General features: G+C 42.3%; 1 protein-coding gene across 4 annotated transcripts in view; it reads right to left on the reverse strand.

Moving 5' to 3' along the window:
- Window positions 1–17,724, reverse strand: part of LOC126282111 (zinc finger protein 679-like) — a 165,426-nt gene that overhangs the window by 99,993 nt on the left and 47,709 nt on the right. For all 4 annotated transcript variants that reach the window (XM_049981575.1, XM_049981572.1, XM_049981573.1 and 1 more), the window contains one exon: window positions 811–927. In XM_049981575.1, coding sequence (XP_049837532.1) covers window positions 811–927 — 117 coding nt within the window. The remainder of the gene's footprint in view (window positions 1–810; window positions 928–17,724) is intronic.

A 17,724-nucleotide genomic window follows, 5' to 3' on the forward strand; every position in this document is an offset into this window, starting at 1 on the left:
TGTGCAATAAATAACTGAAAGTATTTCCAGACTTCATGTACACCCTGTATGTAAAATTGTCATTTTGCATTAAATAATCATTTGCACTACATACATTTTAGAATTTACTTGTTCAAGCTCTACCTTTTGTTGTGTTGTCTGTATAACGGGCCTCTCATCAGCATACACTGTGACTTCCTGATTTACATTTTTCAGAAAGTCATTTACATGGAGTATGGACAACATTGGCTCAAATACTGAATCTCAGGGCACTCCATACTTTACTCCCAATGTGTAGATGATCAAATTCCTCACTGCCCTCTGCATAACACCTGTGCATTCTTCTTTATTGTTGTATGGGATTTTGTGATGTCTTGACACTTCTCAAATATTTCATGCTCATACAGGTTCTCCATTAACAAGGAAAAATTAAAAATTCAATTTGAGGGAACCATAAATTAATGTGTAGAGATCAACAAAATATTTGTAGCTATTCAGGGTGTTCTTCATTCCCTAAATTCATCTTGGGATACATGCAGCATTTAATTACTTTATAAGATGTACTTTTTTAATTACTTCATACAGCAGGACACCAAACAATTTCATATAAAGAGTAATGTGCACTGGACATGAACTAGCTTATGAATTTGTTAGTATATTGTGCAATGACATTTTATGCTAAAATCTAATGGACAGTCTGGGTAGTCAATACTGTCAGAAAATAAACTCATGTTTGAACACTGGAACACATAATATACAGTTTGTGACTTATCTTCATTTTACAAGCCAAAATACATATGTACTGAGATGTGTGATTTTTCTTTAACCCACCATGACTGTAAGCCTTCTGCTGCAGTGTGCTGATGTTGTCCCCCACTGGCTTTCTTCTATGGTTACCTCGTTTTGGCCTAGTCTTGACACGTTCTTTCTTGACAGGGCCATCTACTCCTGGTCCAAGAAAATCAGTTATCACAATTGGAATAATAAATATAACATCACTGTTGCCCACATCACAGACCCTATGAACATATGCTATCAGTGCAAAACAAATAAGAATATCAAATGATGATAATTACACTCATACGTCAACAGCTGACTTCTAATGGTTAATAACAAGAGAAGATAAAAGACTATGTTTCACTGTCTCTCTTCATTTCAGTCACTTATTGAATGTCCCACACGTCATATACTAGGACTTTTTAGCAGAATAGCACATCCGATCTTTTAGTTTCTTGAAAAAAATGACCTATCTAATTGAAAGCTTATTAACGAACTTACATGGAATTATTCTGGTGACTCTTTAATAGCTCTTGCAAAAATTCAAAGTACCATGCGCCATTAAATAGCTCATAAAAATTATCTTGATCATGGAAGAGTCCACACCAGGCACTGGTGTGCTAATTGAATTGCAACAATTGTTGCACAGATACACCTAGGTATCATAGTGAATTCATTGCAAGAAGATTAGGTTTTATCGTCTCACTGACAATGAGGTCATCAAATATGAGCTACAAGTTCAGACTGTTTGAAGGATGTGGAAGGAACTAAGCTATACCCTTTTAAATGAACAATCATGGCATTTTACTGAAGCAATGCAGGGAAATCACAGATAACCTGCATCTGGATCGTCAGATGTGGATTCGATCAATCATCCTCTCTAATACGAGTTCAATGTGCTAACTACTGTGCACCTTATTCTGTTCCATTATGACCTGCATGGATGTACTTCATCTCACAGCATAAACTATGTATGGTAACAAAATTATAGAAGTTGCTTCCTCTAAAAGAAGAGATGCTTATTTAAAAAAAAAAAAAAGAAAAAAAATTATTTTTTTCTATAAACAGAACTGTGCAACAGATCTCAATCAGCAGTTTCTAAGGATTTAAAAGTTTAACCATTTATAAAAACTTAGGAATGACAAGATATTATTTATTAAACAGACCACTGATACATCACTGGTGCTCTTTACATTATTATAACAACAGTTGTGAATTAAAGAATAATACAAGATGAGAAATAGAAAATTGAGTTCCCATGTAAATGTTGTGGCAGAAATATTGGCAGACTGGAATAATCATAGATTATTACTCCCTCACAATCAGAGCTGCATTTTGGTGATCACACACAAATAGTGTCTCCACAAGTGCTTTTACTTTATTTTAGCTTATATACACAGTTAACTGTAAAAATATGTTTCTTTGCTAAATGTCACTTGGTATATGGAATGTTCCTTTACTTGGACATTTGACTACAATGAAAAGTCAGACTTGTATTCACTACTCAGTCAGATGCAGATGAGCTTCCACAAGGTTATAATGGTGTCCTTGTAAAGATGTTGTCTAAAATCCATGTTCAACAGTTTAAAATTTCCATCATCTCCCATTTGAAGTTTCTTTACTGTTAAACTTTGTTTGTTCCAAAGAAAAATTCAATCAAGAAAACTAAAAAAAATTGAGAGAGAACTGATGGTCTGCACTCACCTTCAAGAGGCAAAATATGTAGTACTCCTGATACACACACATAAAAGTTAAAGTGACACTACCTAGTTATTGGAACTAACAATTCCTTCCCTTGATAGAAGAGGGGGATATGCTGTAGAAAGGTGAAAAGGTATGACTGGTCACTCAGACCCCAGAATGAGGGGGACCTATGCGTAGTGAGGATACTGTGGAACAAAGATGAAGGAGGAGGCATTAGAAAGAGACAGCAGGCCTGTCAATGAGGTCATCAGTCCTTCATTCACAAGTACACGGAGAATGGCACTGCTAACCAGGAATAAATGCCTTTTATATGTGTTACCTTGCCTTACGAAAAGAGCAGCAAGGGGCCCTGAGAACATTGACATGTCAGGAAATGTATGAAGAGGGACCAAATCGAGTCAGCATGAATGTCTGAGACAGGTGGGTGCCCCTTGGAACCCCCCCCCCTCTGCGCCAGTATGAGAAGTGCATACAACAGTGATCTAATAAATGAGAACATTATTTCCTTCTAAACAGGGTGCAGCACTCAGAATGTAGCAATATAGGAAAAGAAACATGAAACAATAATAAAAAGCAAGTAAAAAGAGAAAGACGCAGCCAACAAGTACGGCTCTCCCTCTGGCTATTAGCTAACTATTTTATTGTTGAACTGTTAAAGATGCCTATAGAAACAACTCTGTCAGGGAGGGTGCGGAATTTTTCTGGCTATTTTTCATCTGCAGTCAATATTGAAGATAAGGAGACCTTAAAATATTGTCTTCATCCAAACACTGTAAGGTGCGGGCACTCCATGAGGATGTCAGTCACTCTCAGCAAACACCAATGTCGCATTGGGTACGTGTCTCTATGCACAGGAAAAAAAAACTATAAATAAGATGGGTATTGCCAGTATGAAGTGGGGATAACACAGTAGAATATTTCCATAAAAAACACAAGGAGAAACAGGTTACAGCTGTGGTATCCTTGATGCCGTGCAGTTTGTTTGAGAACTCTGTAACTTGGATCCAGCAGTCATGGATCACAACTATGCTCTGTATCACCAGTACCACCACTACCACTGTCAGTCATGTAGTCACATTGCTGGGTATGTATTATTTAGTTCATTAATGGGTTTCCTAAAAATGACTATGTGTGCAGTGTGACTGACATCATAAAGAAGACTGCTGATAGCGGGCATTACTGGGTCATGAGAGCAGCATCAGAAGACAGCCTGCAGATTACTAATAGAATAACTGCATACCAAAAATCAATAGACCCTAGTGAATTGTCTTCTCAACGAGACACAGGTCACTAGCTATAGCCCCCAGTTCCATTATAAAGATTGCAGCATGCTAACTCTTTCTTTAAGCTATGGAAAACAGGATGGAACGCAACAACATTATGAAAAAGATAACTGCTACTCACCATATAGCGGAAATGCTGAGTTGCAGATAGGCACAACACAAAGACTCTCACAAAATAAACTTTCAGCCAACACGGCCTCTGTCAAAAATAGACCCCCCCCCCCCCCTCTCTCTCTCTCTCTCTCTCTCTCTCTCTCTCTCTCTCTCTCTCTCTCTCTCTCTCACACACACACACACACACACACACACACACACACGTGTGTGCACGTGCCCGAATGCAACACACACACACACACACACACGTGACTGCAGTCTACATCTGCATCTACATCTACATCTACATCTACATCCATACTCCGCAAGCCACCTGACAGTGTGTGGCGGAGGGTACTTTGAATACCTCTATTGGTTCTCCCTGCTATTCCAGTCTCGTATTGTTCGTGGAAAGCAAGATTGTCGATATGCCTCTGTGTGGGCTCTAATCTCTGATTTTATTCTCATGGTCTTTTCGCGCGATATACGTAAAAGGAGCAATATACTGCTTGACTCCTCGGTGATGGTGTGTCCTCGAAACTTCAACAAAAGCCCATACTGAGCTACTGAGCATTTCTCCTGCAGAGTCTTCCAGTGGAGTTTATTTATTATCTCCATAACGCTTTTGCGATTGCTAAATGATCTTGTAACGGAGTGCCCTGCTCTCCGTTGGATCTTCCCTATCTCTTCCGACGACCCTATCTGGTATGGATCCCACACCGGTGAGCAGTATTCAAGCAGTGGGCGAACAAGTGTACTGTAACCTACTTCCTTTGTATTCGGACTGCATTTCCTTAGGATTGTTCCAATGAGTCTCTGACAGTTGAAGCCAAACTTAGTGTGGCTTCAGCTGCCAGAGACTGCAGTCATATGCGTGTAAATTGCATTTGGCTGTGTGTGTGTGTGTGTGTGTGTGTGTGTGTGTGTGTGTGTGTGTGTGTGTGTGTGAGAGAGAGAGAGAGAGAGAGAGAGAGAGAGAGAGAGATCTATTTTTGACAGAGGCCTTGATGGCCAAATGCTTATTTTGTGACAGTCTTTTTCTTGTTCCTATCTGCGACTCAGCATCTCCGCTATATGGTGAGCAACAACTATCCTTTCCATAATATTTTAACTCTTTCTTTATAAGTTTCTTTATGTACATGACGATTAATTAAGTGCATGAATGATCTGTGAAGTTTTTTGGTTTCCTATGTGTCTAGGGAATAAATGTACACCTGTTGCATTACACTGTTACTGATCTATAACTTCCTACACTTAAGTTAAAGTGCAGGCAGAATTAGGCTTAGCAAAATAAATAATTGGCGCGTAATCGGGCCCCTTAGGGATATGGCGGCTAAGGAGGGGAAGAAATCTAGTGTGCACTACATGAGCATTCTGGGTGGAGTCATTCCTGATGTGGAAAGGGTCCTTCCGGATGCGATGAAGAGCTCAGGGTGCAGCCAGCTGCAGGTGGTGGCACATGTCGGCGCTAATGACGTGTGTTGATTTGGATCTAAGGAAATTCTCTCTGGATTCCAGCGGCTATCTGATTTGGTGAAGGCTGCTGGTCTTGCTTACGAGATGAAGGCAGAGCTCACCATCTGCAGCATCATTGACAGAACCGACTGCGGACCTTTGGTGCAGAGCCGGGTGGAGGGTCTGAATGAGAGGCTCAGACGGTTTTGCGACCGTGTTGGCTGCAGATTCCTTGACTTGCACCATAGGGTGGTGGGGTTGCGGGTTCCGCTGAATAAGTCAGGAGTTCACTACACTCTGCTGGCAGCTACACGGGTAGCGGAGGCTGTGTGGCATCGACTGGGTGGTTTTTTTAGGTTAGAAGGCCTCAGGAAAGTACGGGGTGGGCTGCAATCTCAAAGGGTGCGGGCTGCAATCTCAAAGGGTACATGGCAAATACAGGACGTGCTTGGATCAAGGAACAGTCAGAATTGTAGCTGTAAATTGTTGTAGTTGTGCTGGGAAAGTCCCTGAGCTTCAAGCGCTAATAGAAAGTACAGAAGCTGAAATCGGTATAGGTACAGAAAGCTGGCTAAAGCCTCAAATAAGTTCTGCAGAAATTTTTACGAAGTCTCAGACGGTGTTCAGTAAAGATAGATTAGACAGAATTGGTGGTGGAGTGTTTGTGTCTGTCAGTAGTGGTTTATCTTGTAGTGAAGTAGAAGTAGATACTCCGTGCGATTTGGTATGGGTGGAGGTTATACTTAACAGTCGAACTAAGTTAATAATTGGCTCCTTCTACCTACCCCCAGACTCCAATGGTATAGTTGCGCAACAGTTCAGAGAAAATTTTAGTCTCGTAACAAATAAATACCCCACCCATACGGTTATAGTTGGTGGGGACTTCAACCTTCCCTCGATATGTTGGCAAAAATACTTGTTCATAACCGGTGGTAGGCACAAAATATCTTCCAGGATTGTCCTAAATGCTTTCTCCGAAAATTATTTCGAGCAGTTAGTCCACGAACCCACATGAATTGTACATGGTTGCGAAAACACACTTGACCTCTTAGCCACAAACAGTCCAGAGCTGATAGAGAGCATCATGACTAATACAGGGATTAGTGATCACAAGGTCGTTGTAGCTAGGCTCAATACCGTTTCTTCCAAATCCACCAGAAACAAACGCAAAATAATTTTATTTTAAAAAAGTGATAAAGTGTCACTAGAAGCCTTCCTAAGAGAATCTCCATTCCTTCTGAACTGACTATGCAAATGTAGATGATATGCGGCTCAAATTCAAAGATATAGTAGCAACAGCAATTGAAATATTCATACCTCATAAATTGTTAAGAGATGGAACTGATCCCCCATGGTACACAAAACAGGTCCGAACGCTGTTGCAGAGGCAACAGAAAAAGCATGCAAAGTTCAGAAGAACACGAAATCCTGAAGATTGGCTAAAATTTACAGACGCGTGAAATTTGGTACGGACTTCAATGTGAGATGCCTTTAATAGGTTCCACGACGAAACATTGTCTTGAAATTTGGTAGAAAATCTGAAGAAATTCTGGTCGTATGTAAAGTACACAAGTGACAAGACGCAGTCAATACCTTCACTGCGCAGTGCCAATGGTACTGTTACCGACGACTGTGCCGCTAAAGCGGAGTTATTGAACGCAGTTTTCCGAAATTCCTTCACCAGGGAAGACAAATGGAATATTCCAGGATTTGAAACACGAACAGCTGCTAGCATGAGTTTCTTAGAAGTAGATACCTTACGGGTTGCAAAGCAACTCAAATCGCTTGATACGGGCAAGTCTTCAGGTCCAGATTGTATACTGATTAGGTTCCTTTCAGATTACACTGATACAATAGCTCCCTACTTAGCAATCATATACAACCGCTCGCTCACCGATAGATCTGTATCTACAGATTGGAAAATTGCGCAGGTCGCACCAGTGTTTAAGAAGGGTAGTAGGAGTAATCCATTGAACTACAGACCTATATCATTGACGTAGGTTTGCAGTAGGGTTTTGGAGCATATACTGTATTCAAACATTATGAATTACATCGAAGGGAACGATCTATTGATACGTAATCAGCATGGTTTCAGAGAACATCGTTCTTGTGCAACGCAGGCAGCTAGCTCTTTATTCGCACGAAGTAATGGCCACTATTGACAGGGGATCTCAAGTTGATTCCGTATTTCTAGTTTTCCGGAAAGCTTTTGATAACGTTCCTCACAATCGACTTCTAATCAAGCTGCGGGCCTATGGGATATCGTCTCAGTTGTGCGACTGGATTCGTGATTTCCTGCCAGGAAGGTCACAGTTCGTAGTAATAGATGGCAAATCATCGAGTAAAACTGAAATAATATCAGGTGTTCCCCAGGGAAGCATCCTGAGATATCTGCTGTTCCTGCTCTATATAAATGACCTGGGTGACAATCTGAGCAGTTCCATTAGGTTGTTTACAGATGATGCTCTAATTTACTGTCTAGTAAGGTCATCCGAAGACCAGTATCATTTGCAAAGCGATTTAGAAAAGACTGCTGTATGGTGTGGCAGGTGGCAGTTGACACTAAATAACCAAAAGTGTGAGGTTATCCACATGAGTTCCAAAAGAAACCCGTTGGAATTCGATTACTCGATGAATAGTACAATTCTCAAGGCTGTCAATTCAACTAAGTACCTGGGTGTTAAAATTACGAACAACTTCAGTTGGAAAGACCACATAGATAATATTGTAGGGAAGGTGAGCCAAAGGTTGCGTTTCATTGGCAGGACACTTAGAAGATGCAACAAGTCCACTAAAGATACAGCTTACACTACACTCGTTTGTCCTGTGTTAGAATATTGCTGCGCGGTGTGGTATCCTTACCAGGCGTGATTGACGGAGGACATCGAAAGGGTGCAAAAAAGGGCAGCTCGTTTGGTATTATCACGTAATAGGGGTGAGAGTGTGGCAGATATGATACGCGAGTTGGGATGGAAGTCATTAAAGCAAAGGCGTTTTTCGTCATGGCGAGATCTATTTATGAAATTTCAGTCACCAACTTTCTCTTCCGAATGCGAAAATATTTTGTTGAGGCCAACCTACACAGGTAGGAATGATCATCAAAATAAAATAAGAGAAATCAGGGCTTGAACAGAAAGGTTTAGGTGCTCGTTTTTCCCGTGCGCTGTTCAGGAGTGGAATGCTAGAGAGATAGTATGATTGTGGTTCGATGAACCCTCTGCCAAGCACTTAAATGTGAATTGCAGAGTAATCATGTAGATGTAGATGTAGATGTAGACATTACAAGCTGTGTACTGTTCATTAATTAATTTTTTTACTGAATCCTATGAGTGCAACAACAGACTGATTCACAAACTCGATCTAGAATGTGCACAGTACAGCTCACCACATTTCTGTTCAATGTTTTAGTTTGAAAATTCAGTTGTAGGTAATTTTCCAAAGTACACAAACCAATACAGAAATTTCAGAAGTTTTAAAAGTGATGCTTCAGTTCAGAGTTAAAATTCATGGATTTATACTGACATTTTACAAGTTTATTGCTGCCCTGCTGTTCATAGTCTACGAGTGCAACTGTTGAAAACTTCTCTACACCTCCCAACTCCAGCAGAAGTTCTACAAGTCCCCAGACTTGTTTCCTACAATACTTCAAATACTTTAATTATGACTGATCCTCTGTTCGTCAGCACATACCTGGATTCACCAATCTCGCAAGTGGACTGACTACAGTCTACATGGCGTTAAATAGCTTTGATTTGCCATTGCAAACAGCTACAAAATAAAACAAACTGCTCATATTACTACAAAAACTGCACATCTAAGCATACAGATCAATGCTTTTTACATGACTTGTTCTTCTGCACTGATTCCTTTGAGCCAGTTTGTTATATTTACTAATAAGAAGACAATCAATGTATTTCTTTGGTTGTAAATGAACTTTATAATGAATAAAAATTACATTAAACTTCCAAATACTGCAAATATTACATACGACTCATGAATAGAATTTCATCAGTCCTTGATTTTTGTTTATTTGCAACTTACTCAATGAAATGGTCACAATTAATAATATTTACCATCATGTACTTCAAACCTATAGAAAATCAAACTTCTACAGATACCTATTGTAGTCAGTTATCTAATACTGCTGCTACATGTATTGTTTTGCAATTTATTTTACACTAAAATGTATTTTTTAAGCCACAGAATCAACAATGCAACTTACAAACCAAATTGTAATACTTTTATTAGAAGTTCTGCAACTGCTTTTTAGTAATGCTGTTCAGATGCTATCAAGTGACTACTTGTTCATTAACATCACTCGAGATATTTGAAATTTATTAATCTTAAAGGAATTATGAGCCTCTATATGTTCCATCATCAATAACTAAACTAATATTAAATCCACAGACTGGGTGTTTAGATGGGCTTCCTTAACTCTTTTGTCTCATTTGGTGCCATTGCCTATTCTGCATCTTTATTATTATGGATTTCACATATATGGTGGTCATTGGTGTGGTTCCTATTTATTCTCTCAGCAGGTGGGATTATACTAGGCATGGCCTTCACCTCAACAGGAAGGGGAAGGGTAAATTGGCTGGGGAAATAGCAGGAAAGTTAAAGGAGGGAGGCACTGTCACGAGTGGTAAAATACCAGTGATTATAGGGTTCAGAAAAGACCCTTTTTTAGGGTAGGGAGGACAGAAAGAAAGCAAATTTTAAGCGAGGTTAGAACTGAGACAAACCTTAAGTTTGAGAAAGAAATCAAAAACCAAATTCCAGCTTATTACATCAGCATAAACAGCTATTGGTTAAGACTTTTCAACAGTCAGCAGATATTACAACTCTACCAAATTTTAACTCACTCAATGTGAAATGTCAGCCATCTTTATTGCATCAAAATATTCGAGGACGGAGAAATAAAATTAATGAATTAACTGTCTGCATAGATGAATTAGAGTCTTCAAACTCAGCTTACATAATCTGCCTCTCTGAACATAATGTGACCACTGGTATAGAACTTTTAAATGTTACAGGGTTTAGGTTAGCATCTCACTTTTGTAGATCAGAAATGTAGAAAGGAGGAGTTGCCACATTCATCAGGAACTGTCATAAATTTAAGAACATAGACATTCCTTAATTTTGCCTAGAACAGCTTATGGAAGCATGTGCAACGGAAGTAGAATTTCATAAAAAATCCTTCAATATATTAAGTTTATATCGAGCACCTGCAGGTAACTTTAATCTGTTTGTAAACCACCTTGAAGCTGTACTGACCCATTTAACAACCAAAAACAAAGAAATAGTGGTTGCTGGTGATTTCAATGTAGATTTCCTTAAAGACTCTCCCAATAAGAACTTATTTGATTTAGTAACACTATCATTCAACTTAATTCCCACTGTAAAGTTCCCCACTAGGGTAGCCACTTGCTCACAAACAGCCACTGATAATATCTTTATAGAAAAGTCCAGTGTACAAAATTATATAACAAAACCAATAGTCAATGGCCTCTCAGACCATTACATGCAGTTCCTTCTGTTAAATGTTAATACTGAATAGGATATAAAATATGTTAAATCTGAGCTCAAGAGGGTAACCAATAAGCCAAAAATTGATTATTTTAGGACACTCCTTAGAGACATTCACTGGACTGATGTTTACAGTGCTCATGGCATGAATGAAAAATATAACACTTTTGCTAATAAAGTGCTTATCTTATTCGAACACTGTTTTCCCCCAAAACTTACCAAGGTTAGAGCGTAGTCTATAAAAAAGCCATGGATTACTCGTGGAATAGGGGTATCTTGTAAAACAAAAAGAAAACTGTATCTGTCAATCCGAATTGTATTTTCCATATCTTTAGAGCCATTGCTATGTTTGATTACAGCATCTTTGTATCCCAAGAGGATTGAGAGGAAACTGCATTGCAAAACGATAGGGGTGATAGTTTTTACACCCTTGAGATTGGGGTAACTGGGCTAATGGTCTGGATAAGCAACAGGAGGAGGGGGGGGGGGGGGGGGGGGGGGAGTGAGAGGAACATTTGGGGTCACCCTGGGGATACATTCTAGAGCAGGGAAGTAAAAGTCTCTATAAAGAATTTCCAAACACATCCCAATTTGGAAGTCTGCATTGGGTTGGTTATAAGGGGGTCAACACTACTCAAAGGGGACAAGAATCTGCCACTTTTGATGGCTTGGGAATTGGCAGATGGTGATCACATAATTGAGTAGCAGTTGGTGACATGAAACTATCAAAGTAGACTCCTAGCTTCCAACAGAAAACTGTCAATGGTGCTCATATGAAATACACTGGATGCTAGTCTTACCCCACAATAATAACTGAGTCACAGTGCTAAAGGTACTCCAGGCCCAAATGTCTGGCTCCCGTAGTTCTGTCATAATCAGTCCAGTGCCCTTTAGAGGCATAGGAAGATGGCACAATCAGCAACCCAAGATGTAGCATTAAGCTGCAGTGTGGAACTTATTTTAAGCTGATAAATGTAGAGTTACCACATCAGTTTATTGTTAAAGAGGAGGTGCAAAACAATGGGACTGTGCAACCATCTCAATGCACTGATACCCCAAGTAGAGCTCCAGGGCTCAACAGACCATGGTGCAGTGACAAAAATGCATGATCCATGTTTTAGCCGGTAGTAGACGGTTCAAAAAGAGGCTCTCTGTATGTTTCCTCAGAGTTGACACTTGACTAAGGCCACAGACTTGGCGCTGAACCAAATGCAAAGTTCATTTACCAAAGAGGACAGGAGTAATCCCGGGATCAAGGAGTCCACAATTCCACTGACGCTATAAGAAGAAGTGTAATACTCAAGACGGAACCCTCAGGAATGTCGTTCCCCTAGACTAGTGGGGAACATAATGCTACATCTAATCAAATATAAGTCAGTAAATGTGACAAAAGTTGTGAATAAAAATCAGTCCAGTATCTAAAAAACTCCCATCATGGGACATAATAAAGGTGTAGTATCATACACTTTATGCAAATTGAAAAAGTCAGTGTTAATAATTGAACTAGGTAATCAGTTATGGACTACACCTATTGGAATCCACACTGATAGGTGTACAGAAGACATTGTTACTTAAGGATCCTCCACACGCGCCCACGCCCACACCCACGCCCATGTGCACACACACACACACACACACACACACACACACACACACACACACACACACACACACACACACACACCTGTCTCCCTCCTTAGTGTTCAGTCAACTGTCAGCTCTTTCCTGGCCCACAATTAGTGTACTGGGTGGGGGTGTGAGGGGGGGGGGGAAGAGATGTAGAGAGATGGGAGGTCGGGGGGGGGGGGGGGTTGGTGGGAAGCATCTAGTGGCTTGTGGGAGAGTGGGGAGCCATCTGTGGGCTAGCTAATGGTGCAGGTAGAGGGTGCAGGTGGCAGATGGCTGTGCATGAGATTCTGCAGACTAGGGTATGAGATGATAGCACTTGACTAGCTGATGTGGAGGCACAAATTGCGTGGGGTATTGGTGCAAGGTTCAAAATGGCTCTGAGCACTATGGGACTTAACATCTGAGGTCATTGGTCCCCTAGAACTTAGAACTACTTAAACCTAACTAACCTAAGGACATCACACACATACATGCCCAAGGTAGGCCACTCTTCCACGAGCCAATAAATGCTTCCCCCATCCCTGCCTCAGGCCTCTCTTCACCACTCAGCCCATCCCACAATCTCCCATACCCCCCCTCCCTCCCTCACCCCAGCACACTCACCATAGGCCAAAAATGAGCTGGCAGTTGACTGAGCACAATGTAGGGAGACAGGCATGTGCATGTGTGCGCAAGTTTTCTCTACAAGCTTGAAAAATGAAGTGCATTGTGAAAGCTAGCATAGCTCAGCACCATTTGCTTGTTTTGTATTTGCTTGAGGGTGCAAGAAACAACTGGGGTCATACGCACCCAAGTCAAAACTATAGAACACAAAGACAGAGAGGAGTTAAAAAATGACTATAAGTTGACATGACAGAACACAGCTAAAAACAGGCACATGGAGGAAGGGCTAAAAATGACGCCATACTGAAATGGAGGTCAGAAGCTAAAAATTAAATGGACATCGCCATATTGCTTTGGCGCATAAAAAGTAAAATGCAGTTGACAGCCCTTGTGTCATTTGCTAAAACAGCTGATAACACAGACAGCAAATCCAAGCAGGAACAAAAATAGTTAAAAAATGGGCATTCCATCAGGAAGTGATGGACAGTTAAAACTTGGCCACAATGTTTACAAAATGGTGGGGTAGTGCCACTTATCAAATAAAGATTGCTAAAAAGGCACTGTCCAATACGCAGCCCAGTTAAAATGAGCTCCTCCTGGCGGGAGGGCCAAGAGGAGGTTGTTCAAGCTCCTGGGAGAGGATTAATAATTCTGACCTTAATCCAGTGAAGGGAGGACCACTGGTGATGCCAAAGGGACACCACCTCCTGACAGACGACCAGAGGAACTCACGGGCTGATGTACAAGGACTGCAACCTTGGCAGCAGCTTCAGCAGCCTCGTTTGCTGGCAGACCGACATGACCAGGAATCCACAGAAGCATCACACTGGCAAAACCAAGAGTGAGCAAGTGACAGTTTTGCTGGACCCACTGCCATAAGGGATGGGCAGTGTACAGCACACACAGACTTTGAAGGGCGCTGAGTGAGTCTGAGCAGACGACACAATTGAAAAGGCTGTGTTGCCTTATGTACTCCATGGCGATACAGGGTGAAGAGCTCGGCTGTAAATACTGAGCAGTTTTCCAGAAGCCGATATATCATAAGACATGGCTGCCAATGACGAAGGCACACCCAACCCCATGGTCAGTCCGAGAGCCATCAGTGTATACGAAGGTACTATTGTGAAGTTCCATGCGAGGGTCATTAAACTGAAGGCAATAAACTGAGGCTGGAGAAGTGTCCTTAGGAAGCAAATGAAGGCCAAAGATAACATGGGTCACTTCACGAAGCCAAGTTTGTGAAGGGTTCACACCCACAAGGAAATTTGCAGGTAGTGTGGAGTTAAGCGGCCGTAGCAAGTGCCGAAGGTGGATTCCAGGAAGTACCAGAGAAGAGGGACGTGCCTCATATTGGCGATCAAAGGAGTCATTTAAGAAGGAGGCATAGGATGGGTGGCCACGCATGGCAAACAAACGGCAAGTATACCTGCTGAGGAGAAAGTCACGGTGGTAGAACAGCGGTAGTTCAGCAGCTTCAGCAAACAGACACTCAACTGGCATAGTGTAAAAGATGATCGTGGCCAAACGGATGCCACGATGGTGCATAGTATTGAGATTGACATAAGCAGGATGGATGTGCAGACGCATAAACAAAGCACCCATAGTCGAGTTTCAAATAGACAAGGGACCAGTACAAACAGAAGAAGGATGGTTCAATCAGCACCCCAGGAAGAATCATTGAGGACACGTAGGACACTGAGGAACCGAGTACAGTGGACTGACAGGTAAGACACATGGGAGGACCAAGGGAGTTTCCTATCCAGCATGAGCCCCAGGAATTTTGTAGTTTCAATGAATGGAAGGGCAACAGGCCCATGATGTAGAGATGGTGGGAGAAACCATTTGTGCTGCCGGATATTCATACAGACTGTTTTGTCAGTGGAAAAGCGAAAGCCATTGTTGAGACTCCCGAAGTAAGACGATCAAGAGAGCGCTAAAGATGCCATTCAGTGAGACACGTGGGTGGAGAAGAGCAATACATGGCAAAATCGTCAACAAAAAGTGAGCCAGGGATGCCTGGCGGGAGACAGGCCTTTATCGGGTTAATGGCGATAACAAAGAGGACAATGCACATGATGGAACCCTGAGGGACACCAATTTCCTGGATAAAGGTGTCCAACAAGGAGATAGAGAAGATCCAATGGAGAGCAGTGCACTTCGTTACAGGATCATTTAGTAATTGCGAAAGCGTTACAGAGATGATAGATAAACTCCAGTGGAAGACTCTGCAGGAGAGACGCTCAGTAGCTCGGTACGGGCTTTTGTTAAAGTTATGAGAACATACCTTCACCGAAGAGTCAAGCAGTATACTGCTCCCTCCTACGTATATCTCGCGAAGAGACCATGAGGATAAAATCAGAGAGATTAGTGCCCACACAGAAGCATACCGACAATCTTTCTTTCCACGAACAATACGAGACTGGAATAGAAGGGAGAACAGGTAGAGGTACTCAGGGTACCCTCAACCACACACCGTCAGGTAGCTTGCGGAGTACGGATGTAGATGTAGATGAATCCACACACACATTGGAAACTCGGTGTTTTAAAAATTTCTGGAGGGAATAGGGCAGGCACCCACAAAAGCCCCACGTGTAAAGAGTACGGAGGGTACCAGTTCTCCAGCAGGTGTATTAGGCCTTCTCTAAATCAAAAACGCGGCCACAGTCTGAGATTTCCACAGAAAACCAAAATCCATACTGTGCATAAGTCAGTAAATTGCGAGACTCGATCCACCACACCAGCCAGGCATGAAACATACACTCCATCACCTTTCACACACAGCTGGTGAGAGAGATGGGACAGTAGCTAGAAGGAAGGTTTTTGTCCTTGCCAGGCTTAGGTATAGGAATGACGGTGGCTTCATGCCAGAGTCCGGGATATGTGCCCTCTGCCCAGATGTGGTTATACATGCTAAGCAGAAAGTGCTTGCCCACAAGAGAAAGGTGCTGCAACATCTGAATGTGAACAGTGTCTGGCTCTGGGGCAGAGGATCAGTATGAACTGAGAGCATGATCTTGCTCCCTCATAGTAAAGGTGGCATTTTAGCACTCACAATTCGGAGAAGGGAAGGTTATCACCCGATCCTCCTCTGCTCGTTTCCAACGGAGGAAGGCAGGATTATAAAGGGAAGAGCTCGAAACTTTCGCAAAATGGCGGCTCACAGTGTTGAAGATAGCAATAGGGTCCACTGTAAGGCTGTAAATTGGGGAATGGATCTTGGTCCCAGAGAGCCGTCGGAGGTTGGCCCATACAGCAGAGGAAGGTGTGGAACTGTTAAAGGAACTAGTGAATGAAATACAGCTAGATCTTTTGCTATTCTGAAGAATGCAACAACACTTTGCATACATCTGTTTATAATGAATGCAGTTTGCCATTGTAGGAAGATGGTTAAAAATGCGAAGAGCATGTCTCCATGTGAAAATTGAGTCGTGGCATGCCTCAGTCCACCAAGGGACTGGAACACGACATGCTAAAGAGGAAGTGCGGGGAATGGAACGCAGCAGTAATGGTAGTATTTGTGAGATATTCCAACTGCTCATCACAACTGGGGAAAGCTTGTTCTTTGAAGGTCGCCAAGGAGGAGTAAAGCTGCCAATCAGCCTTAGAAAGCTGCCATTTGAGCATGTACGCGGATGGGGTAGGAGTCAGAAAACAGATAGCACACAGGAAATGGTCACTCGAGTAGGTGTTAGAAAGAACAGATCATTCAAGACTGGGGGCAAGCTGGGCAGTGCCAAGGATATGTTCAAATGGGAATAGGTGTGTGAGGAGTCAGAAAGAAAAGTGGGTGCTACAGTGTTAAGGCAGAAGAGGTTATGTTGGTTAAGGAGATCAGCCAAGACGGTACCTCTCTGACAGGTTCTGGGAGAACTCCAAAGGGGATGATACACAGTAAAGTCACTGAGTAGCAAAAACAGGGGAGGTAGCTGCCCAATTAGCTGCAGGAAGTCTGCCCTGTTTCAGTGAATGATGGAGGGGCATAAATGGTACAAGGGAAAAAGTCAGGTAGGGAAGGAAAAGGCGATCTGCAGCTTGAAGATTGGTAGTCATGGTGATAGATTGACTACAGATGTCATCCCGTATGAGTAGCATGACACCCCCATGAGCTGGAATGCCGAGCTCAGGGAGAAAGTCAAAACGAATCAGTAAGAAATGTGAAAGCTCAAAGCAGCCGTGAGGGCGTAATTTCGTTTCCTGAAGGCAGAGTACTAGGGGACGCTGTGATGCTAAAAGCAGGTGTAAATCCTCTTTGCAGGACCGAAGGCCGCGAACTTTCCATTCGAGGAGAGTCACAATTAGGAAGAGATGTGGGGGTGTCACCTCGGCAGCTGCCAAGTGACAGCCAGCGAAGAGTCGCTACTACAGGACACAGGAGCAAGGGGATCCTGCTCCAAGGAGTCCCCAGAAGCTTCAACTTGCTTGTGTGATCTGTCTGTGATGACATCATCGAGGAGGATCTTCGAGTTGGCAGAGGAGAAAACTCAGATGTTGTTTGGCTGGAGGGACAGAGGAAGTCTTCAAGGGAGTACTCCTTCTGTCCCTTCTAGCCTACCGGTTTGTAGCTGGTGGCTTCACCCCTTGAGGTGAGAGTTTGACGGCTTGTTGCACAACTGGATGGAGGGGATGGCAATTATACCTTGACACTGGGCGATTTCACAACCTCAGGACTGAATTG

Source organism: Schistocerca gregaria, chromosome 7 (genome assembly GCF_023897955.1).
Source record: "Schistocerca gregaria isolate iqSchGreg1 chromosome 7, iqSchGreg1.2, whole genome shotgun sequence".
NCBI lineage: Eukaryota > Metazoa > Arthropoda > Insecta > Orthoptera > Acrididae > Schistocerca > Schistocerca gregaria.